Source organism: Tetrao urogallus (assembly GCF_951394365.1).
Source record: "Tetrao urogallus genome assembly, chromosome: 5".
NCBI classification, from domain to species: Eukaryota; Metazoa; Chordata; class Aves; order Galliformes; family Phasianidae; genus Tetrao; species Tetrao urogallus.
Window position 1 is genome coordinate 53,634,205 of NC_136818.1, and position 23,794 is coordinate 53,657,998.

At 44.0% G+C, this 23,794-nt stretch overlaps 1 protein-coding gene across 1 annotated transcript in view; it reads right to left on the reverse strand.

The window, feature by feature from the left end:
• Nucleotides 1–4,524: 4,524 nt before the first annotated feature.
• COL17A1 (collagen type XVII alpha 1 chain) overlaps nucleotides 4,525–23,794 on the reverse strand; it is a gene marked incomplete at both ends in the record, with an annotated part of 34,969 nt that continues 15,699 nt past the window's right edge. The window contains 37 exons of the mRNA XM_079536568.1: nucleotides 4,525–4,574; nucleotides 4,774–4,845; nucleotides 5,077–5,139; nucleotides 5,712–5,852; nucleotides 6,014–6,436; nucleotides 7,273–7,425; nucleotides 7,783–7,896; nucleotides 8,414–8,503; nucleotides 9,643–9,771; nucleotides 10,460–10,543; nucleotides 11,100–11,237; nucleotides 11,539–11,652; nucleotides 12,261–12,308; nucleotides 12,658–12,714; nucleotides 12,828–12,869; nucleotides 12,946–12,972; nucleotides 13,468–13,527; nucleotides 13,671–13,727; nucleotides 14,506–14,547; nucleotides 14,668–14,721; nucleotides 15,897–15,977; nucleotides 16,697–16,732; nucleotides 17,616–17,696; nucleotides 17,924–17,959; nucleotides 18,508–18,543; nucleotides 19,180–19,206; nucleotides 19,569–19,640; nucleotides 20,001–20,036; nucleotides 20,367–20,429; nucleotides 20,821–20,856; nucleotides 21,045–21,080; nucleotides 21,463–21,516; nucleotides 21,644–21,679; nucleotides 22,331–22,384; nucleotides 22,868–22,972; nucleotides 23,147–23,209; nucleotides 23,682–23,708. Of these exons, the coding sequence (XP_079392694.1) occupies nucleotides 4,525–4,574; nucleotides 4,774–4,845; nucleotides 5,077–5,139; nucleotides 5,712–5,852; nucleotides 6,014–6,436; nucleotides 7,273–7,425; nucleotides 7,783–7,896; nucleotides 8,414–8,503; nucleotides 9,643–9,771; nucleotides 10,460–10,543; nucleotides 11,100–11,237; nucleotides 11,539–11,652; nucleotides 12,261–12,308; nucleotides 12,658–12,714; nucleotides 12,828–12,869; nucleotides 12,946–12,972; nucleotides 13,468–13,527; nucleotides 13,671–13,727; nucleotides 14,506–14,547; nucleotides 14,668–14,721; nucleotides 15,897–15,977; nucleotides 16,697–16,732; nucleotides 17,616–17,696; nucleotides 17,924–17,959; nucleotides 18,508–18,543; nucleotides 19,180–19,206; nucleotides 19,569–19,640; nucleotides 20,001–20,036; nucleotides 20,367–20,429; nucleotides 20,821–20,856; nucleotides 21,045–21,080; nucleotides 21,463–21,516; nucleotides 21,644–21,679; nucleotides 22,331–22,384; nucleotides 22,868–22,972; nucleotides 23,147–23,209; nucleotides 23,682–23,708 (2,837 nt within the window). The remainder of the gene's footprint in view (nucleotides 4,575–4,773; nucleotides 4,846–5,076; nucleotides 5,140–5,711; nucleotides 5,853–6,013; nucleotides 6,437–7,272; nucleotides 7,426–7,782; nucleotides 7,897–8,413; nucleotides 8,504–9,642; nucleotides 9,772–10,459; nucleotides 10,544–11,099; nucleotides 11,238–11,538; nucleotides 11,653–12,260; nucleotides 12,309–12,657; nucleotides 12,715–12,827; nucleotides 12,870–12,945; nucleotides 12,973–13,467; nucleotides 13,528–13,670; nucleotides 13,728–14,505; nucleotides 14,548–14,667; nucleotides 14,722–15,896; nucleotides 15,978–16,696; nucleotides 16,733–17,615; nucleotides 17,697–17,923; nucleotides 17,960–18,507; nucleotides 18,544–19,179; nucleotides 19,207–19,568; nucleotides 19,641–20,000; nucleotides 20,037–20,366; nucleotides 20,430–20,820; nucleotides 20,857–21,044; nucleotides 21,081–21,462; nucleotides 21,517–21,643; nucleotides 21,680–22,330; nucleotides 22,385–22,867; nucleotides 22,973–23,146; nucleotides 23,210–23,681; nucleotides 23,709–23,794) is intronic.

Sequence of the window (23,794 nt, forward strand, 5' to 3'; positions counted from 1 at the left end):
TTGCTTTAGTCATTTTATTTTATAGAAAGATTTAAGTTAAATATATAGACAAAATTCTTAATGAAGCTGTTTTTTTTTTTTCTTTTGTGTTGCCACGTATTAACATAGATGGTTTTTATTTTTCAAGTTTATAGAAGTACAATAAGTTATTTACCTGACTGATCTGCAGTGAAAAAAGTCTGAAATGTTTCTGACATAGCTGGTAGGGAAATAAAAGTGCGTTAGGTCACTTTTCCTGCCCTCCTTTTGGTGGCAGTCATATCGAGACAGTACTGTAAGCTGTACTTTGGTATGCCGTGTGAAATTTGTAAAATAGTATTTCCTTTGTTATTTGAGGCCTAACTTCCTATTCTCTTTGGGCATCAACTGTAACATTTGTTTTGCTAGCTCACATTAAATGTGAGGCTGGTGAACGTGATATGGTGTTCATTTCATGGGAACAGCACTGATGCATGTGAATGAACTCTTAAGTTAACATAGGATTTGAATCAGCTGCAGTAGAAAACTTGGATGCTGAAATCTTTGGATGCTGAAGCTATACTTTCTCAATGAAGACACTTAACAGTTACAGCACAGTATCAACAGTTGGAAAATGCATGTTTTAATTTAAAATCTGTAACTTTTTGATAGCGTAATTACTAGCTAGCCCTAATTTCTGGCATTATATAAAAGTGTATTGTGTACTGTTGTAAATTCACATACCATATCTCTAGAACGTTATCTATTGCAAAATACAATGTTCTTTAAGTTGTTTCTTCTGTAGGGTGAAATAAGTCTCTGGCCTTCACTTTCCAAGCTCCGCTGTCATAAACTGACTTACTAAAATCAGCAGGTAATCTTCATCTCTGTATTTCAGAATTAGTTTGCAGTTTTGTATGCAGTAGGCTCAGTGACTTATCTGGGGAGTAGATGTGGCAAGTAGATCTCCCATTCTGGGTTCTCTCTGCCTTTATCATCATTAAATTCTCAGAGAAAAGTTAATCTTCTTCCATTGGTGGCAGTCTCGGTGATAACTTGTTAATGGTGTAGCAGTTACCTCTGTCTAAATCTTTAATTCGAAGATCCTTTTCACACAAGCTCCTGCAATCTGATCTCAAGTGTAAATTGTCCAAACAAATAACAGTTCTGTGTTGGAGGGAGGGACTGACTGTAGTGATTGCTAGGATTTGATGTCTGGTGTGAAAATACATTTGTTCTGGGATAACAGGAGCTAACGTAGTCTAAGTAACGCTTAGATTGATAAAGTTGTTGTTGCCAGTATTGTGCAATGTAAAAGGGGAGGTGTATGCTATTATGTTGATGGCAGAAGATCCAGTTCAAGTGAATTTTGTCTCACATAGGCCTGGCAGAGCTCTTCTGAGATATAAAATCCAATCTCTCTACTATCATGTCACGTAATCCCTTTAATGACACACTTTTGCTTCACCCACACTTCCACGTCAGACCCATTCTCTCAGACTGCCCCTCTGCTGCCATCTGTCACATGGCAATAAACTGTAAAGGAATAATGGTGGGAAGATTTAACTTCTACTGCCATCCCACCAATGTCCACCTCTGACATCATGAAGCAATATAACATAATAAAATAGGAGCATTACTCTGAGAGCAGCTCTTGTACATCACAGCTGGGAAAATGAAGAATGGCAATAAATAAAGTGACGCAGTACAGTGGAGTGCAGTGATTGCCCTCTGGCATTTACAATTGATTAAAAAAAAAATTGGCCATCTTCTTGGCAAGCTCGTGGCCTCTGATGGATCCAGACTTCCAGATTTTTCTTCTTCATCGTTAAATTAGCTTTCTTGGGATGAGACCTTGTAAATACAGGAGTCGGTGGCTATGCCCCAAAATCAAGCCATGTTTCTGAGAGTACTGGCCAAACTCTGACAGCTTTGGGCCCTAGGAGCCTGTTCCAGTGCCTGATGACCCTGTGGTGAGGAAGCATTCCCTGGGACTCAACCTGACTCTTCCCAACACAGAGTTGTGCAGTTTCCTCATTTACTGGAGTTCAGCTGTTTGTGGCATCCTCTAATTCTCTGCCAATGCAGTCCTTAGCATTTGCAATCCTGTCATTTTACTTCATCATCTGTATTTCTGGATCTCAGAAAAACTTCCTTGTGTTGATGTGCCCACACATGTTCCTGTTCCCTGACTTCTAATAGCAGCTTCATATCAGATTCAGAATGATGCCTGGGGAGAATTAACCTTGATTCCCAGACAAGCTGAGGATGCCCTGGCACATTTCTAGTCTTACAAAAGATGAGAACAGGTAAAAGGAAGGAAAAAGAAACTTCATAGCATTTGTCCAGCTAGGAAGGGGACATTGTTTGCAGACCTTTTAGTTCTCTGTCCCCTTCCTCTCACCTCAGTCCTCATCCTTTCTGCAACTTTCTGTGACTACTGCAGTACTGAAAGGGGAGCTGGGGACTCTGGAGAAAGGAGAAGAGCTCTTAAGTAAAATGTGCTTGAAACCACCTATTTCCACTGTGCTGAAAGCAGAAGGGAGGTACTGAGTCCTAAAATGCTCTTGTTTTGCAAAATCTCTTCCAGTTTCCATGCTAGGTAGAGCCTCATTCTTATGGATTATCAGCTTGGCTGAGAATGGTGGAAAGAACAGAAAGAAACCAGAACAAGAGAGCTGCTGCTCTGTCATACCCTCAGTCTCTAAGAAAAACAAGCAGAGTGCTGTTGTGTAATAAAAGCTCAAAAGCCAGGGCATCTCCAAGCTCATGCTGTCCCAGAAGTTTGTTGAATGTTTTGTGTTAACAAACCAAGTCATTTTGCCTTACAGGAAGCAACCAAAAATCATGAGCCAGATGAAAAATTGGCAACGGATCTCTGTATTTTAGCTCATGGAAATGAACTTGCAGTAGCAGCCATACAACAGTTTTGGTTGTTGTTTTTTTTTTTGTTGTTGTTCTTGTTTTTAAAATTAACTTGATTTCATGGCTTTCTGTAGAATATTGTAATAATTCTGCTGTAAATACAATAAAAATCACAGTTTGCTGAGAGGGTCTCTGTTTTCTTTTCAGAAAACTCATATGAACTGAAGTGATCTGTGAGTGAGCAGAACAATTTGTAATTTTTATCAAGTGAGGATAAAAAAAATACTTTAACCTTGTGTGGTTGCATGGGCCCTGGCTGGAATAGCCCACTGTGGGAGCAGAGATTGAACACAAACCTCATTTTGCCTGACAGCCTGGCTTGCATCTCACAGCATGCTGAGTAGCTCTGGCATTGCTTGAGACACAGGAGCACAGCTGCTGCACTTAAACATGACTTTGAGGGTTTTTTTGTGGTTGTTTTTAAGATAGATTTGAAAGAAAATGTCTCAGCAGAGCCAGGTGAAGAGAATGATTCACCCAGAAGGATACAAGTTTAATGAGCCAACACTGCAAGCTGCTGTATACTCTGAAAACCAACCAGGTTTGTATAGAACCTTGTTCCAAACTCTCCTGAAGACTGGAAACCAGAGATCCCGAGACACAATACACTGGCTGCTTGGTCACGTACTGGTGATGAGAATGAAGGAAAACTGCCACCATTGGCCACTCAAACCCCACAGCATGTCTACCTGCAGTCACAGTGACTCTGCTACAGGCTATGCTGTAATACCGATAGGCAAACTTGGAGTACAAAACACACTTTAATTGGGATGTTTACATTAACAAGTTTTTCCTAATGTTCCAAAAATAGAATGCAAAAATGTTTTTTAAAAGTCAACAAATTACATTGAAGAAAAGTGCTTCAGTTCTGTCCCTGTGCATGTCACAGCAGGCTGTGCTGCACAGCACAAGAGGCCCATGCTCCCTGCAGAGTATTTGCATGTGCTGTGCCCTGCGTGCTGCCACAGCCTGCTCTGTAACAGGATTTGGACAAAGGATTCAGGCTGGGGAGCGAGGTTAATACATCCTGAGTGCCAGAGCACTGACAAATTGAGGCGGAAGGGAACCACATTCCAAAATGGGTCACAGGTGGGATGACAATAAGTGCTGACCCCAGAGATCTGAAAGCACTCCCAGCCCCAGCCAGGACCCTGCTCAGTGCCATCACCACCTGATGCAGCAGCCCCTGCCCCACTACAGCCAGCACAGTGCTGTGCTCATGAGGCTCAGTCCTGGCACTTCCTGCAGGGCTTTTGGTCTGACTCTTACCACTTGTTTGGTATGGGGAGGACTTTTTTTTTTTTCCTGGATATGTGGCTTGTTGTTTAAGACAAGTTTTTATGTAGCTCAAAATAATACAAGAGTGGACTGAGAGGGGTAGGAAGCCCTTGTCAGCACAAAACCACAAACCTGGATAGGCTCAGGGGCCATACATTTGCAACAGGAGGAAACATCCACACTAGAGCAACACTGGACATATGTAAAAGAGCCATTCAGATCTCAGCAGAAACACTGAACTATCAAGTCTAAGTACTTAGCTGACTGGCAAGGACATTTTAGCAGTAAGGCAGTGAAGATCCACACGAAATCTCTTGAGCTGCTAGGGATGGTGCCAGGTGCAGAACTGACTTTGCTCTTCCCTTAAACCCCAACACTTCTTCTTTTCCTTCTGCCACCATACACTTGTTCACCTGGGGACAAGGAGAAAGTCAGAAGGAGGACTATTTGAAGAATTCATGTAGAGAAAAAACAAGACAAAAAACACTACTCCATAAAACAACCAAGAAAACCAATCCAAGCTGTGTCAGCATTTCCCACCAGATGGGCTGGTGTCCAGAGAACACTCCAAGCCCTGACCCAGCTCTCCCCAGGGATGGCAGATGTCCGTACCTTTCTCGCCTTTCTCTCCTTTTGGTCCCCTGTGCCCATGGCGTCCTGGTGGGCCCATCGGCCCCGGGTCACCTGAAGGAATGAGAAAAACAAGTTGTCCACAAGTGTGATTGGGATAGGTCAGAGTAAGGAAGAACAAATTAGGCTGCTCGTAACGATCGTAAAGACCGCCTTCACTACATGGAGGCTCTGACCTTAAGAGCAGCCTGGTTCCAACCATCCCTTTGGTCCCAGTGCTGCTTCCTGGGCAGCAAGAAGTTACTGGCATCATAGGCTTGAGAGGGAAAGGATGGCAAGCCTTACCTTTGGGGCCAGGATAACCCCGCTCTCCTTTCTCACCAGGTGGTCCCCGGACAGTACCGTGTGCTGGAGGGGAAAACAGAGCATGAGTGAGTAGGATAAACCACCTGAAAGACTGTGTGCTCACTTAGAGAAGCAGCGAGTCACACTGGAAGGACATTGCTCTAGGTTAAATGGGATTAGACTGAGCAGGAGCAATTTTTTCAAATATTTTCATTCCTAGTAGACCTGGTGCAGGCTGGGATCTCATCTCACCAGTGCTGCTCTGCCACCCAGCCCAAGCATCCTGCCTGTCACCTGTGCTGGAGCAGGTCCCTGCTGAGAGGGAACTTTGAGAGCCGTGAGAAAGCTCTCTTTTTCTGCTGTACATGTGCCAGTCCAACCAGCCTAAAATGAGCCCAGGAGTTGCAAGCTCAGGCCGTAAGGGTGAATTTTCTACATGTAGTGGGAAAACTTGATGTCCTTCCTAATGATGAGACGACACATCCCCAGCAAAGGAGGAAGAGGGATCTGCCTCTAACTTTGAATCTTGACTGAACTTCTGCAGCATGCAGAAGTGAAAGGATCATTGGCTCCACAAGAGGCTGGAGACACCTCACATGCATGAGCTAGAAACATCAGGTCAACACGTCACTTACTTCTGAAGAAGTCCATGAGGTCCTCAGTGACATTGCCATAGGCTGCAAAGACTCTGCTTATTCCAGGAGGTCCAGGAGGTCCTGGCGGGCCTGGGGGCCCCTGTCCAGTGTAAGACATGAAGTCCTGGAGGATACCTTGGCCTGAAGAAATAAAGACATCATTTGAAAGGAGCTGTTTCTGGATGGTAGGGCAGGAGAGTGTAAGGGAAAACTACAGGGAGCAGGAAGAGTAAGGAAAATGAACTGGGAGTTGTGTGCCAAAACAGGAAGGCTCAGGAAAAAAAAAAAAGCATCACACTCACTTTGTAGGTTCTCTGACACACGCCGAGCCAGCTCACTGTAATCCAAGGATCCAGTAAAGGAGTTGCTATAAGATCTGCCTGGACCTGCTGATCTCCTGTGTGACTCCTCAGCTGTCAGCAGCCCATCAAACGACCCATCGCTGCCCAGGGACGCACCATAAGAGCCATCGTTGCCCATGGAGGCACTGTATGATGACCTGCTGCTGCTCATGGAGCTGCTGTAAGAGCTGCCTGTGCCAAGTGATCCTCCATGGGATCCCTCGGCACCCATGGATCCTCCATGCGACCGTTCAGAAGCCAGTGAATCATGATACAATGAAGACATAGACCCAGCCACCAAACCACTATCTCCTTTGGGTCCTGGTGGTCCCCGTGGCCCAGGGGGCCCAGGAGGCCCTGAGATGTAGCTTCGAACTTCATCACCTGCAAAAACACAAGAGGCAATGAGAGGACATCAGGGACACTGGGGTACCAGAGCCCCCAGGCTCCAGAGATGTCACGTGGCTACAATCTGAATGAAGACGAGGGTGAAATTCTCCTGACAATCACTGCAGTAACCCTCATCCACTGCCTTGCATCAGGCAACAGGCACATATATCAACCTGAATCTCTACAGGTGGGAAAATTAAAGCCTGACATCCTCCTGTGCCCCCATCTCTCCCACAGTATTGGGCGCCTCACCGCAGAAACCTGCGCAATGATTGCAGAGGGGTGCACTCCTCTCAGGCCAAGCACAGCACCCCCGCTGAACAGCATTCTGTGACCAGCCTCCCAAAAATAGCCCACTCTCTTGCTGTTCAGAGGCTCCCCTGGATGACTTGCCAACACGAGAGCCCAGACCAACGCTGCTCACAACTGGCTTATCGTTGCCCTCCAAATTTCACATCATCCTTTGCTCTGTAGGAAGATGTTCACCAAAGAGAACACTTTTCCAATAGCAAAGGTCTGCAAATGACCTCACTAACGACTCATTGCTCAGTACAGGTCACTTTTAACTGCACAGTGCTTGTTACTTTAGGCTCACAACATGGACTTTGGTCTTGCAGTTGAACTGAAAGGAAATCTGCCTACAGAGTGAACTGTGGTCTCTCTACAGCCTGTAAGGCGAGTACTGGGATAAGCAGTAAGCCTGTAGGAATGAAGTGTTGCTCCATCACTTCTTCAAGAGAGGCTGTCTCAGCTGCAGTAGAGCCAGCAGCCCACACAAGACGAAGCATGGCTGTGGACATGTGCAGAGGGGGTGGACAGCATTTCCTTACTCTTCAGGTACTGGATCAGCTCACTCCTGAATTCATCACTGTGGGTGATGTCAGCGTAGGACAGGAGGCCAGTTCCTGAGAAGCCTGGTGGTCCCGGAGGGCCAGGAGGGCCAGGTGGGCCCTGCATGCCAGAGATAGAAGAGTATCCAACACCTTGAGAGATAAAGAGAAAAGAATGATTTTGACAGTGAGAGAACAAGGACATTGCATGGTGTAGTGGTTTCAAGCACAACCAGAAAGGGATGGGGGGAAAAGGCCTCTTTCACCAGGGAGAAGGACAATGTCATGATATGGAATACAGATAAAACCAGGACACGTGGCTAGGAATCTTAAAAATGTAAAGGCTCCAACCCCAACTTCCAGCCCTTTCCAGCTGACATTGATGAGATTTTAAGTGACCTTGTTCCCAGTGAGCAGTCACAGGCCCTAGTAAGCTAAATCTCAGGCCCAGTCCCTCCAGCACCTCCAATCAAAATCTCCTGCCAGCTGTGAGAAAAGCAGGTGCTTTACTTTGTAGGTAAGCAGAGATGTCCTCCAGAGAGGTGCCAGATGATCCAGGGATCCCTGGGGGCCCTGGGGGCCCTGCAGGCCCAGGGGGTCCGACAAGACCACTGAATTCAGAGTCTGCAAGACACAAGGAAAGAGAAGATGTTATCAAAACCACTGCAATCCTGATGAACTTTCCTGACAATATAGATAATGCCAACTAAAACCAAGCACAAGATGCTTTTTTCTCCCCAGTTCCTGGCACACCTCACTTCCTTGAATTGAGATGTCATACATGGAAGTCAGAAGACCCCAAAGAGTGTCAAAGTCCAAATTTAAGTCCACTTTCAAATACGGAACTGCTTTTAAAAAGTGACATAAAAAGCTCTTGTATGCTACCACTCTCCACAAGATCTCAGGATCTGTCTGCAGCCACTCACTGTTTCTACAGGTCCTAGCAGAGCACAGTGCTGCTCCTAAGGCAGAGGTGATCACTGGAGACACACAGAGGGTTATCTGTGGTGACAGCCCAAGGGGGAAGTTCTGCACTTAGCAATGAGTCATTTGCAGATAAGGGATGGTGGCAGTAAAAAGCCCATAAAAAGATCCTGTAGGTGTGTAGGAACCTGTATCAGGGATCAAGAAGTTGGCTTACTTCTCAGGTATGCTGTCAGTTCACTGTAAGATATGCCTGGTGAACCTGGAGGCCCAGGCGGTCCAGGGAGTCCAATGCTCATACCAGAACCTGCAAAATCAAACATATCCAACAGCATCACGTTATCACAACAGGCTGTGTTGTAGTGTGGACAGACAGGCTGAGGGCTCGCTTGCAGGCGATGCAGGAGAGCCTTCTGCACCAGCCATCTGTGCTAAGAAGCAGAGCTTAAGCCATTTTCTTGTTGGGAGTTAAGGTTTGCCCCTTAATCCAAATCCAAATACAAAGGTATGCACAGACTGGCAGGTATCAGGCTTCTTCCTCTATTCTTAGCAAGAGCTCAGCATGCTTCATGAACCTCCAACATTAAGCCTGCCAGGACATGCAGCTCATCTGTGGAGCCAGACATATGTGCTGCTTTCCCTGTGCCTGCCTATCTGCAAGTGGCTCTGTTGCAAAATTCTGCATCTTTGGGATTTGATTTAATGAAATGTCACTGCTGATAAAATGCAGTTTTTCTGCTTGAGCTGTTGGGGTGCTGCTGTTAAACAGCATTTTCCTTCTTTCAGAGTCAAAAAGCCAACGCCTATCATCTTTGGAGCAGCTCATTGATGGAATCTGGTCTCCTAGGGTGGTTCAGAGAGACTGAGCGTGGTCCAGGCTGCTTCTTCAAGCAGGCAGCTGCCCTATCAGAATTTGACATTTTAGCACTCTTGTAAAGGATGCTCCAGATTCCTTTCTGCCCAATGGTTCTTAAATGCCATATTCATCCCTTTACAGTCGAGAAAATGAAGCACAGAGGTGGAATCTGTTTCACTTTGAAGTTAACTTCTCAGAGTTAAAAAGGGATTGACAGGACTTCTAAGTTGGCTAAGGTGAGGTGACGTCCCTATGATCAGTTTTTAGCAAAGCAAAACTCACTTCTTGTGTCTGTGCATAATATCTTAGATGCAGGACATCTTCATTCTTTTAGAAGTCTATCACAGCCCCTGTGAGGAGGTCTCTGTACTTAGGGATTTGCTCAACCAACATGAGAAGATCTTTCACAGAATCACAGAATCACCCGGGTTGGAAGGGACCTCAAGGATCATGTAGTTCCAACCCCCCTGCCTAGCAGGGCCACCAAACATACACTAACTGTATTTCTCATAACATTTCACTAACTGTACAATTTTTTTTGTCAGCTTCCAAAGGAACAAAGAGAAAAGCACACTAATAAAGACAATTACTTGTCAAGTAGCTAATAAACCGTCTGGTCAACTCATCATAATCCAGTGACAGAGACATTCCATCTACTCCTGGTCCAGGAGGTCCTGGTGGGCCCCGAGGTCCAACTAGATACTGACGAATTTCTTCTCCTGCAAATAAAAGAGATATTTTAAGAATATCCAGCTGCTTAAAAAAAAAAGTCAAGCGTGAGGAGTTCCCAGCCTGTGAGCTGAGACCCAGCACACTAGAGAAATCACCAGATTCTATACATGCAAAGCTCCCTTAACCTTGCACCTCCCTTTCTGAGTGTCGTCTGCCCTCCGTATGGTATAAGCCCACAACTGCAACGTATGTAGGAAAGAAGATAGAGCTGGGTATGCTGCCCATCTTAAAAACAAAGACATAGTAAGGCTTTGGGGTGGGCAAAAAGAGATGGGGAACCTTAACGGACTGGGTGAGTGGGAAAATGAAACCCCAGGCTTCAGTGGGAGACTGGGGAAAACCACTGGGAATTCTTTTAGAGGAGGGATGTAGACAGATGCCACCTAGAGAGTCAAGGAGAGTAGGAAACTGCGGTCATAGCAGTGGGTACAAAAAGCAAACCAAGTGAACAAGTATAACTTTTGGAAAGCATGCAAACTCAACAGTATAAGACACGTAAATTTGTCTCCAGAGGACATGGAAGGAGACATTGCAGTTCACTGTGCAGCACCTATGGCAGGCCTTTGCCCTCCAAGGCAGCTGCTGGTAATCACAATGGGAGTCGGGAGACAAGAAGGAAAGGCAACTTTGGGATGCTTTACCCACATCTCCACATTTCTCTTCACAGTCACTTACTCTGCAGCAGGTTCAAAAGTTCTTGGTACAAAACAGATGTAGTTGATACTGAACTGGCAAATGATTGATAATGATCTGAAGAGCCTGGGGGAATGAAAAGGTTTTATGTTAGGCAAGATCAAGAGAAGACAGAGGGTGAAGAGGGGTAGAGGAGGAACAGAGGAAAGCTGAATTAATCCAGTTTAGCTAGTAAAATGGGTTTCCCATGCAGGACAACACAAATCAGTTGCAGTTTCACATAGCATGGTCATTTCCACAGCAGTGTGGTTTCTGCTCCAAGATTCTAAGCTGCTTCCAAAAGCACTGGGAATTTCATCTACTTTAGGAGGGCTCCGAGAAGATAAGATAGCCCTAAAAATCTGACACCACATATAAAATCAAATACAGACACTTGTGCTTGGGACATGGGGACATTAAAGATTCTAACAGCTAACATTTAACATGAGACTACTTAAACAGCAACTATTAGTTAATCTAAAGGTTCAGAGGTCGCTTCAGCTGTGTGAAGTCCTGGGCCAAGATGTGCAAAAGACAGGCCCGAGGAGCTGCACCTTAAAGAGTGTTGTCTGTCCTCATGTCCTTAGCAGAGAGTGTGACCTGATACTCACAGAGCTTACCAGCACAGGAAAATGATGCTTACTTGTCATATAGCTCATAACACGGGTAGCCAGCTCTGCAAAATCAAAACTCTTCCCATCTGCAGTGGTGAGGATTCCAGGTGGGCCTGGAGGGCCTGGAGGACCTTGGGCACCAGTCAAATAATGCCTTACGTTATCACCTAGGAAGGAAGCCCAAGATAAGCCCATGTCACTAGGTGAAAATAATGGCCAGATACACAACCACTAATTTCCCTTTTTTGTTTTATTTTGGGGGGGGAAGGGGTTGGGGGTGAAAATCAGGGCCAGTGAAAGAGAGTTCTGCAGAGGCTACAGTAGGCAACGGCACTTCATATTATTCAACAAAAATAAAGCCAGAGCAGTAGGGCTGCTGCTTCTAACAGGAGAGTGACAAGGGGCTCAGGGAACAAAAGGAAGACAGGCGTGCATCAGCTGACCTGTGCAAATCCTGGTTATACTCACTTTTCAGGTAATCAGCGACATAATGCTGAATCTCTTGAGAGGAACTTCCACCTGGGCCAGGAGGACCTGGTGGCCCAGGAGGCCCCGGGGGTCCCTGGATTTGTCTGGATCCACCTACAGAAAATATTGCAAGGAAAGTTTTTGGCATGTCTGCATTGGACCAAGAAACACTAATGGATGCTTGCAGTGAACCCTTCCCTCTTCTGGGAAGAGTTTTGGGAATGAACTATAGAGTCCTTCTATCTCCAAACATAGTTTAAACATGGACTATTAAGCAGTCTAACATTTTCATTTCATTTGATATGTTATCATTCAGCCTACCCAACTTTGCAGGGCTGAGCCCAGAAACCTCCCTGGCTTCAGACAGATAGATAGTGCACTCATTTTGTGCACTAAATGCAATGCTCTGCAGAAACATGGATAGAAATCCAAAAAGCACTCAAACTCTTTAGGTTAACCCCACTACTCCTAATCCCATTCGGCTCGTGGAAAACCAGCTTAAGGACCTCTTATTGGTCTCCACAGCAAGGTGTAAAGTGGGCCCTGCATGACTCCTGTCACCACAGCGTGGAGACACCTCACGTTCTTTAAGGTTTTGTACACAAATCCAATCAGCATTAAACTGACATCCACATTTTCATAAAACTCAAAGGAATTTTTTGTAAATCTCCACCAGCAATGCCACATTTCCTGATAGTATCAGAGCAATGATAGCCTCTCACCTCGAGATGTTCCTGGGATGCCAGGAGCGCCTGGGACACCTGCATCACCTGGATACCAGAGTGAGAGAGACAGACAATTATTTGTAAGCGTCACTGCATCCTCTAGACCTGGTTTGTAAAACAGCTAAGCTATGTGTCACCAGACAGGCAACCACCTAGTCCTTGCAATGACTAAATTGGATGAACAGCTTGTTCGGGAAAAGCAGAAGAGGCCACAGCAGCCACCCAGGGCCATGTTCTTGAAGAAACTCATTTGCCATGCTTCTGTTGTGCCTGAAAAGGCAAGGGTGGGAATAGCTCTAATTCTCTAGAGACTAGGTTGCTCCATCCTTCAGTTTTAACCAGACATGGCTGTGTGAAGCCACTAACACAGAAAGAAGGTAGATTTTAACTTCACCTTTAGGTCCTGGTGGGCCTGGGGGGCCTGGAGGTCCCTGCATGGTGACTGCACCACCTGTCAAATGCAAAGGAGAGTCAGAAATTCAAAGGTATAAACCGTGTGGATTTTGCCCCTGGCTTCAGCTTACGGACAATGCAATCAAACGAGGAAAAAGGGTACAGACTGACCATGGGAAGAGAATCCTGGAAGGCCAGGTTCACCTGGTTCACCTGCATGGGACACAGAAGAGGTGTCATATACAAAACTATACTGCACCTCAACAACAAGCCCTGGAAGCCTCCTTACCCGTGAATCCTCGTGGACCTCGTTCACCTGTGAACATGGAAGCAGAGGCGCATTGTTAGCTTTTTTTTGGCTTTGATTTCCTACAATATCTCAGCCCACACTGCAGAATACTCTCATGGCTTTCAATTTACAAGGCAGAGTGGGTAAAGGGAGTAGATCCCACTTCTTCCTGCCAGGCGAGAGCTGAGCTAAGTTTAACAGGGACACCTCCTTACACTGACTTATCAACTCCATGTGGTATTTAAAAAAAAATTGTTCCCCACTGATTCCCCCTTTAATGGCAAATCTGACATGACACAAAGTTGGGATCTGAAGAGAACAACTGCCTTGAAACCAGCAACATAGGCTAACAAATTTCTTTGAAAATGACTTTTTTTTTTATGGAAGCAGACAGGAGTCCTACTTAGTGATCATTCTTATAGCCACAGAAAGGCAGGAGAGTTTCTGCCTCCAAGTGCTTCCTTCCTTCTTTTCAGTCTGTGTTGCTGTCACCCACCCAGTATCTTGGTAAGTGGGACTCACCTTGGTCTCCCTTCGGGCCTGGTGGACCTGGTGGACCGGGTGGGCCAGAGACAAATGTTTCTGTAAGTAAAACAAACACATTTCTTTATGACAGCCAATAAGACATGATACAAGTTTCCTTTGGCTCCATATAACCAAGGACAGACCAAAACAAACAGGACATTCTCAGGGCACAAGGGAGTGAATGAATCTGAAGGGCCTACCTGAGGTGGACACTGAAGATCCTGGTCTCCCTGGTGGGCCTGAAGGTCCTGGCAATCCTATGCAAGAGAGACACAAATAGATTTCAGGAAGAAAAAACTTCAGTAACATGAGTAAATATATCAGAACTGCTCCACCTCCAGCCATGGACATAACTCAAATATTTCCAGGTACAGGATAGTATCATTGTTTTTTCCATGCATACCTATCCATCCTTGTTATTTTTTTTTCCATTATCATCTGCTATCACCAAATGTAGGACAGAGAAATGTGTTTCTTTGTGGTGCAGTACGTCTATCCCAGATGGCCTCTGTTTCACTGATAGGGAAAGTTCATAGCCTCACCCTTTGCTACTGACTAGAGAGCAAAGAATGGGGTTATGCTCCTATCTCATGCCTTCCTGCAGTATTCTCTTGTGGCTTTGTAAGGTAAAATTACCATTTTGCTACAGGAAGTGGTTTAAGGATGTGTTCCTTGTGATCAGTGCTGCTACATCTGTCTCCAGATGGAAGTTAAGGCCATACAAGAATTAAATACAAAATTATTTTGTTGTGTTCTATGGGGATACGAGCACACTGAGCATCTTCCCTTTATGATTCACTAGTCTGTCTAGCAAATCTTGTCCAAAGCAAATCTCATCCCTTGGGCAGCATCTTACTGCTGTGAAACTGCATTAGTAAGAACCCATCACTGTGGGAGATTCCTCTTCCAGTATAGTCAGCCCTAACAATTTCCAACGTGTCCAAGATCATTACATGACATTCTGCAAAGCACAGGACAGAGGCACTGAAAAAACCACCCACTTTCCAGGGTTGTTTCAGAGAAACAAGCTCTTACCAGGGGGACCACGAGGCCCAGGAAGTCCCTGCACAGATTCACCTGACAATGAAATAAACATGATTGTTATAGGGTATTTACAGAGCCAAATGCACAGCCCAGAAGTGCACTGAGGTGGTGGTGTGTCCCTGCTTACACACTGATCTCCACTATATTACATACCTGGTGGTCCAGGGGGACCTGGTGGTCCTGCTCGCCCTTGTATATCTCCCAACACTGTGCAAGTGAAACACAAAAAAAGGAAAAACTGTTGCTGTGAAGCTAATGCTGTTATGGAGACAGTTGTTGTGTTGCTGATAGAAGTTCTTACAGTCAACAGTGGACTCAGGTAGGACCTGGATGACCTAAGCCAAAGTTGAGGCAGAGATTGGAAAGGAGGGATGTTTGGTTACCAACATGGGGTTTGGGACAGAAAGCAAAATACAGCACTGAGCAGCCTGGAAGCATATTGAAAAAAAAGGGAGGTAATCTCTCTAAAGAGCAACAGGTGCTGGGGGAGCGAGCAAAAAACTCAGACTCAGAGGGTAGAGAAAGAAAGAAAGACCTTTCAAGGAGAGGAGAAAGGAGACTATGGCACAGCTATAATTTAACAAGTATCTGCACCATGTTGTCTTTATTGGAAATGGATCTTTGCCTTTTAGTGGAGGCACAAACTTAAAGCTCAGTGATGCAGAGGTCCAAAACTGCATGAGGGATGGGGTGGTATGGAAGCACAGTCTGGGATTTACATGACCTCACTCTGGTGCACAAAGATGTCATTTGGCAAGTACCATTTATGGCTTTATGCCCTTCTTTGCCCTGCCTCTTTTGCACACTTACAGAGGTCCTAGACCCTAGGAATACTGATGTGCATCACATATCTAGAACTGCACAGAGCAAGCTGGCACTTTGCTCAGGACACTGCTAAATCATTCTGTTCTGCTCTACTAATTACCATACTGATACAGCATTTGCTCTCCTGTGAATTCACCCTCTAACTTGCTGAGATATTCTTATTTCCTTCCTTCCCTGTTCTTCAGATTAACACGCTCTTTTAAACTGGTTCTCCACTTGCAGATGGCTCTACGTTCATCCAACACAGGGAACTGCCCTACACAAACACGGTGAGCAAAAGGCTAAACTGAGGCCCCACTGATTTTCTATTTGTGTCCTGGGCCTGGAACCACCTAGTTAGTTTTGAAAGTACTTTAGGATGCACAGATAAGAAGCAGGGCAGAAGAGGAGGTATCTGTCCCACCATGGTAGCATTCCACCACCAAACACATGCACACACACTTGTCCTACAGCCTGCTGAGGGGAATGAGGCAGATGCACCTCCTGTTAGCTGTAAGCAGGCCCCACGGTCTCCAGCACCTGTCCAAAAAAAGGAGTAGAATGCCAGGCTTACTTACTCTGAGATGCCAGTGACGAGACTTCTGTCCTGATAGTTTCTATCACAGCTTCACCTGCGGATCCCTTCTCACCCCGTGGACCTTTTACAGGAGAAGAGGAGAAAGCAAATTAGTTAACAGAGGCTGACACTTTGTATCCACTCCTCCTCCCCCTGACAGTGGGTTCAAACTTCGTTTGTGTGAACTGGGAGCCTGAATTCAGTCCCCCAGTCTGAGGGACACTGGACTCAAATGTGGAAATGACTTTACAATTTGCTCTAACAGGATCATAGAAAAATAGCTAAGAGTTCTTAGGAAAGTCAGCTCTGCTCAGGCCTTTCCAAACAGATGTCTACCTAATTGACAGTTATTTCAATGACATTATTATTAGCAATTTCGCTCTAGTTTGTTCTTGCACTTCTCAAAACAACAGGAAGCATCCAGCCAAGCTATATCCCCTACTACAGGAACATAACTGCAGCTGAGAAGTACAATAGAAATGCCAGCTTCCAGAAAAAAATAACAAGAGGAAAAAAAAACCAAACATTTTCAGCTTTCACATCACACTGGTTTTCTTACTATTCCTCCCTTCCTCTAGAAATGGAGAAAGAGACAAAAAAAAAAAAAAAAAAAAAAAGGAAGAATGGAAATTCTTCAAAAGATTAATTAAGCCCAATAATGCAGGAAAATGAACTGAAAGGAAGAAATCTGCAAACAAAAGGGAGTGAGATTGTGCCAAGGGCTTAGAGACTAGAAACAAAAGAAAACTGGTGAATTCCATTTCCAAAAGGAGCAGAATCAGGGCTGATAGAGAACAGTACCTTGTTGTCCAGGGAGACCAGCTGGCCCAATAGGACCTGGTTTAAAAAAAAAAAAAAAAAAAAAAAAAAAAAAGATTGTATGAGGTTTTCCTGGCTGTATTTTCTAGTAGCAGAAGAGAATCAATAGGTCTTTTATAAGAACAGAAAATATAATGAATTTGTTTGCTCAATTAATAGAATTGCTATGGGGATATGAATTCATCAGTGTCTCATCTTGTATGACTTGAAGCTCTGGTAAAGAGGCTGATTACCCATCCTCCGGCCATTGATGTGCTCAGTGCCCCTTGGACTGGGGAAATTACCACAATAGCACTGACCCCAAAAGAAATGCAGCAGATTGAACCCTCCTCTTGCACTGTCTGCTGCAAAGTCTTGATCTACCAAACCAGCTCCAGGATTAGCTCCAACTATACAGCTGGGAGAGGCACACAATGCTATGAAAATCAAAGCCCAGTGGGATTTCTGTTGTCTTGAGATCAAAGGTAAGACTGGAAAACACATACTGACTTCAATTCTAATGCAAGGAAAGAAATCAGACATAAGTTTGTTTTCCTGAGAAGCAATAAAGTTTGCAGTGAGTTGCTGAATTTGACCTCTCTCTAGCTGGTACTCATCAGATCAAGAAAAAACAACAGGGTTCCCTGTTTTTTCATCTTTCAGCCCTCCCTTCGTCCCACTGCCTTGTAACTGTAACTCATTTCTCCCCCGGGGCCACTGCCTCCCTGACTCTACCTGAGATATTGGGCTTTCTGCAGGGAAGGGTGAGAACCATGAATATCTAGACTGCTTGAGCAATCTTGCCTCCCAGACAGGGTAGCACGGAAGAGACAACCAACATTACTTATTAAATTAAAAACTGGGTACACAGCAATGCAAGGTGCCTGCAAGAAAAAACTCTGCAGAGGAGCAGCTTCCTTACCTGGAACACCAGGAGGTCCAGTGGGGCCCATGGGTCCTGGAGGACCTGGTGGGCCTGGCAGAGCAATAGTTGATGAACCCTCTGAAACACAAACACAGACACTTGTACACCTACAAATACACACACACGCTGCAAACAAATCTGTTCTCAAGGAATGATTTGACAATCTGTAGCATACGTATTCTCACAACACTGAGAGCTGCCAGTACGGGTCGGGCACACAGTCAAGATTAATTTGGAGGGGATAATAAAAAAAACAGAAAATTGTCCACAAGTGGAAGAGTTTGAACTCTCACAGCAATACATACCAGCACTTATGACTTTGCCTGGAGATCCAGGTTCTCCTAAGAAAAGAAAGTGATAAATATGAACTCCATTTCCGGGAAAGATCTGTCACTAGCTCAATTATATTGTCTTATCTCTCTTATTAAACATGTGATTTCTATTCTTTTTGCCCTTGATCTCTCATCTAAGAAATCGTATTATTAGAAGGTCATGGAGGAAGCAAAAGAGCCTGCTTAATCCAGAGATCATTCAGATTCTCTCTGATCTTTCCAAGCACCATATCTGCCAGAATTGACAACGGGCCTAGAGTTATCAGAGGCAGGTGCACAACTTCCGTTGCAGTTACCAGACATCATACTCATCCATCCAAGGTAGAACGGATTTTGCTAAGGTTTTCTCTTCCAGAGCTATGCTGAGTGCCTCAGCAGACATCCTGCATATCATGTTTGGTCAGGGAGGTTCTGCTATTGCTTGTTCCACAAACCTTCCTTTCCTAAAGCCACTAGATGCCACTGTTGATTCAGAGACTGGTCAACAGAACAGATAATCCTCTTTAAAATTAAGAGCATAAAAAGAAAACGAATATTAAGGAAGAAACAAAACTCACCTTTAGCCCCTGGTCTGCCTGGGTTGCCTGGAAGTCCTAAAATTAGGAAGAAGAACAATTTAAAATAATTAGTAGAAACGTTGTTTGTTTGGTTTTATTCATATACTCCAGTGAGCTTCACTAATAGATTTATAGAAGGCATTTCCTACTGCAGAACCTGGCTTTCAGCATTTGTAAGCAGGTTGTGCCTACTTCACAAGGTGGAGGAATTCATGGTGGACTGAGCCAAGAGTGTCCTTGGGCAGAAGTAGGGGCTTCCCATCTTTCACTGCTCCCTAGGTTTGCCTGTAACTTCTCACAGATACTGCTCCCTTTTCAGAGGCTCCTGGATAAATTCCCTGGTGATTTGGCCTTCTCCACACTATTCTGCCTGTGGAACATCACATCCTTTTTTCCATCTCTACTACAACCCTCCCTCTCCCCTCTGTTTCTGCTGCTAATTACAAGGACTTTTCAGTGATACACAAGAAACTAAACATGTGCTCCAAGGCTCTGCATTCCTCAAAACTTATGCAAAATCTATCTCAAAAAAAAAAAGGGAGATGCAGAAACTTGGGATATTACTTCGGAAGCCCCGAATTGTAGAGAGGGGAAAATTAGAACTTTTTTGTTTTGAGTCCATACCAAAAGCGCATCACTGACAAAAAACTGGAACATGGTGAGAAAACCTACCTGGTGGTCCCTGGGGTCCTGTGAGACCTAGGTGGGAAAAAAAGGCAAAAAAAAAGATTTTAAAACAATTTTTCAAACAGACTTTGGGCAGGAGGAAGAAAAGGCAAGATTACATTTGCTTACAATCACAGCACACTAGTGGTGCAAGTCAGCTTAGCACCTGGTATATAAACTGAATGTTGGCTTCTAGCAGCTGAAACTCTTGTTTGCAGTGTGCACAATCCTGACATCACAAATGGTCTGGGATTCCCTTTGTATTTTATTTTCATTGCTTTCTTACACTACAGAGGTCCTCTGCCAGCATTAACTTCAAAATAAGACCAGAAATCTTTGACAGAGGTGGATTCCTGACCAAGAAAACATTGTTTTTGTTCTCTGTGTGCTTTTACCTGGCTCTCCTGCATCTCCAGAAGGACCTGGAGGGCCTCGGGCTCCTGGCATTCCCATGAGACCTGGTTCACCTAGGAATATAATCATGTTAGTGACCTGTAATTTGCTGATTTATAATCAACCAATTCATTCAAACTTCATCACCAGGCATCCTGTAACATTCTATCTATTGTATCCTCACGGCCAAGTGGATAGTTTCAGCATCATGTACTTGGAGATGAACAGAAAAGAGTCGTGGAGTGAGAATAATTCTATCCGATTTACAGCCAGCTCCATTATATGTTGTATTTCCATGCTTACAAGGTTGACTTCATACAGTTTTTCCGAGACGTCGAGACATATCCCACAGCATAAATCTACTGCCATCTTCTTCCACTCCTTTTACAAACTAGCCACCAGCCACATCAGAAGTATTTGCTCTTCTCTCTTACCTTTTTCACCTGGCTGTCCATCACGGCCAGCTTGTCCTGTTCAAAGAAAACAGATTGTTAGGGACTGGTGTAATAGTACCACAGTTGCCTGTCCTCCTACTATGCAGAGTATAGCCTTAAACACAATAAATCTCCTTGCATTTGAATAAAACCTTAGCTGTAGTTACTGAAGATCCTGAAAAAGTTCACTTGAAAGTGTAAGGACAACTTTTTGAGCATACCAATTAATTTTAGCTATTTAGAGAGAAGATTGGTGATCACTATCAAGGATTCCATTCCCAAGTTCTTCCCTCGTTTAGACTCATAAAAACAGATGCTTAGTAGAAATTACAGTGGCCAAAAACCCAACTATTTTCTGTTACGCACCTGCAGGTCCTTTAGCTCCTGGCTCTCCTGGAGGACCAGGTATGCCTCTTGAGCCTTGTTCACCTGTAATTAGATGACATAAAAATGAATCAAATCTTGGTGAAGATATAATCTATGACTGTCAGTAATACTTGGTGTTTTGCAATTGAAAAAAGCACTGATAGGATGTTCAAAGTTTAAGATTCATGACTTTCTCTGGGCATTAGAAATGCTCAAGGGAAGTGAATGCACTGCACATGAGGGATTTCCACCCACCAAAAATAAGATTGCTATCAAGGATAGGATCTATTTGATGAGAACTTGGGTACAAAAATAAAACTCCTATAACCAGTAACATCTTTATAATTTTTCAGAAAGCTAACTAGCATTTTCTGGACTATATATATTTTTTAAAATTAAAACAAAGCACACGTATATTTTACAAGCTGATACTTCAAGAATACAATCTACTGACCTGTCATTCCACGAGCTCCTTTCTCACCCTGATCACCTGCAGTACAAAAAGGAAGAATTCTGTGAGATTGCTTCATTGTGAAATGTTTCCATCAGAGAACAAGTCTGCTCTCTGACCAGAGCACAAAATAAGACGACAAAGAAGAATACAGCTAACTTCCATGAACAATATCCATATCTGAAGGAACCTAAGTAAGAGTCAAAAGATTTAATTGATTGATATACCTTTAGGTCCTGGGGATCCAGTAGCTCCTTTCTCACCTGCAAGATACATGGATAGGTAGTAACAAGTCAGAAGGGAAAGGAATTTCAAGTACCAAGGAAATTCACAGGGAAATACAGGAACTCCGTATCCGAGAAACTCAAACTGCAACTTCCTTTCCTTCATTATAGCTCCATCCATCATTATAGCACCCAGACCTCATTCAATCCTCATTCAGACTTTTCTATTACCTGTCTTTTCTGTTTCTCAATATTTGCTTGTAATCATGAAGTCTGATACTCTTCCCCTTTCCCTCCCCTTACGTTTTTCTCTGCCTCTTACATCTCAGTGTTCCATGCTCATGTCAAGTCTGTTGCTCAGAGTACTGGAGAGGAACATCAGCTAGTACCACTGCCACAGCACAGAGGAAGGGAAGTTTACCTTTAGCCCCTGGGAGACCTGCTTCTCCTCTAAATCCTTGAAGGCCAGGAGGACCTGAAGAAAAATGAGGTGAGGGAGTTAATTCATCCCACTCAACACTACGGAAGACAAACTATGAGAAGCTATTGCTCCTTTTCTCTCTACTCTGCAAGATGCCTTAGCAAATAAAGGCAGCACTCACCTGGAGGTCCTTGAGGGCCTGGAGAACCCATCGGACCTATGAATAAGGAACATGAATTTTCTTTCAGTAACACCACAATCAGAAAATGAACAAACCTCTTCAGGTTTGCTCAACAGCATTCACAATCAAGTAGGTGTTTAGAAGATCAGAATGTCCCTAGACCCTAGAATTGGCATTCTGGCCTCTTGAAAATCAGGATATTGAATCTATAAGCTTAATTCTTATAACACATACAAAGTGCTTTTCCTTAAAGTAAGGAAAAGAGTTTAAAACCTTCTATCTTTGCTGGGATGTTGGGGTCTATGCTTCAGGTACGATTAATTCTTTTGATCCCAGTGACATGGACTGTAAAGCTGTAATGCCATTAACAGCCCATTAGGGATATGGAATTTATTATTTCTAAAAACAGAATAAAAACTGCTGGAAACGTAACACATCTTAGAGATGGATGTTTCAGGAAACCTCTCTGCTGACCCCCCACCCTCCCTAAAAATCTCCAGGAGTTTACTGCTCTAAACATTGTGTGCATTTACAAAAGTCAATTTTAGTTAAAATGAGGACTATTGAGCCACTTTTCTGATTACTGCAGTGCAACACAAATGAAGTAAGAATTTTAGAGTGTTCATTTCCTTCTCACAGAACACCTGGTCAATCTGTTAGGCTCTCTCTGTCTATCTTGATATTTACCTTTAAGGCCAGCAGAACCTGGGGGACCAGGTGGCCCAGGAGGACCTGCAGCACCTGCAGAATAAGAACATAAATAGATCCCATAGAACACAACTGTGATATCACTTTTCCATCCCCCTATCTTCCACTATTCTCTGTTCTGGCAAGAGTCATGAATAATCTTCAGGGTAATCTGCTGGTCAGTCAAAAACACACTGTATGTAAACATGCACTGTACAAGAAAAAAATCCCATCTCACTGGACTTCAGGATGAGCAAGATACATTTCCAAGCTTTGGGAAGATGATTATCTTGATACTAAGTGGTTCTCAGACTTGACTGTGAAATGCAATAAAACAAAGAAGAGCCTTATTTGTCTTTCTCAAGCTTGACACAAAAACCCTTTAGGACAGATTTGTCCATTCTGGGAAACATCTAAAAATGAAAATTAGATTTGAATGATCAAAATCAAATTCATGAAGTAACTGAAAACTCAGGACTGAACTCCACCTTTTGTCTAACTCCGCTTTATCAAAAAAACTGGAAACCTAGTTCCTACCTCTATCTCCTTTTTCTCCAAATCCAGGTGGTCCAGGCTCTCCTCGAGGCCCTGGTAGCCCTTCTCGACCTCTTTGTCCCATGGGACCTTCCATGCCAGGATCACCTATGGAAAACCAAAGCCTTGTTAGAATAGTTGTCTTTACAGTTGGCACTGGGCAAACAAGATCCACGCCTACTTCCATGGTGAAAGGCAATGATCACAGCAAGCTGATGTCTGTAATTCCCAAGTCAACTATAAATCTGCTGTGAGAGACTCAGTATTAATAGATATGCTTACCCATGCTGCCCTTCTGTCCTTTTGGTCCTTCTGGTCCTTGGTGCCCCGCTGGACCAGGAATGCCTGGAAAGAAAAACACAAAAAAATGTTCACAATCCTTATCTTTGTATTGTGAATTAATAACCTGCAAATCAGTGTAACAACCTGAACCCCTAAGGGACTCAGCAGCTGGTGAAGGATATACTACTTGCAATGTGGGCACTCGAACAGGGATCTCTTTAGAACACAATACATATTAGAGCACAAGAACACTGTGCCAAGTATTCACATAAATGTGGAACTCTTTCAAAGGTAGCCTGGGATCTTCACACTCACAAATTAGACCTGTTCAACCACACAGAAGTCAGGCTGAGGCTTTACTTATAACCAAATATCTGTAGTTCAGCATCAAGGTATTAATCAAGGGACTAAATCTACTAAGTACTGACTCTTCAGAAAATCATGCTGAGCTAGATTTCTAGTGCAAAACTTGTTCTTGTCAATGGTAATGTCACTAAGAGTTCATCCCTCAAAGGGGACTTGTACTATTGCTCACCTGGGACACCGGGAAGCCCTCGATCCCCTACAGGAAGAAAGAAATAGAAAGCCAGTTAGGAAAAGGTTTTCACTGTTTCTCACATTGACTAATCCTCACCCCCATGTAAAAAG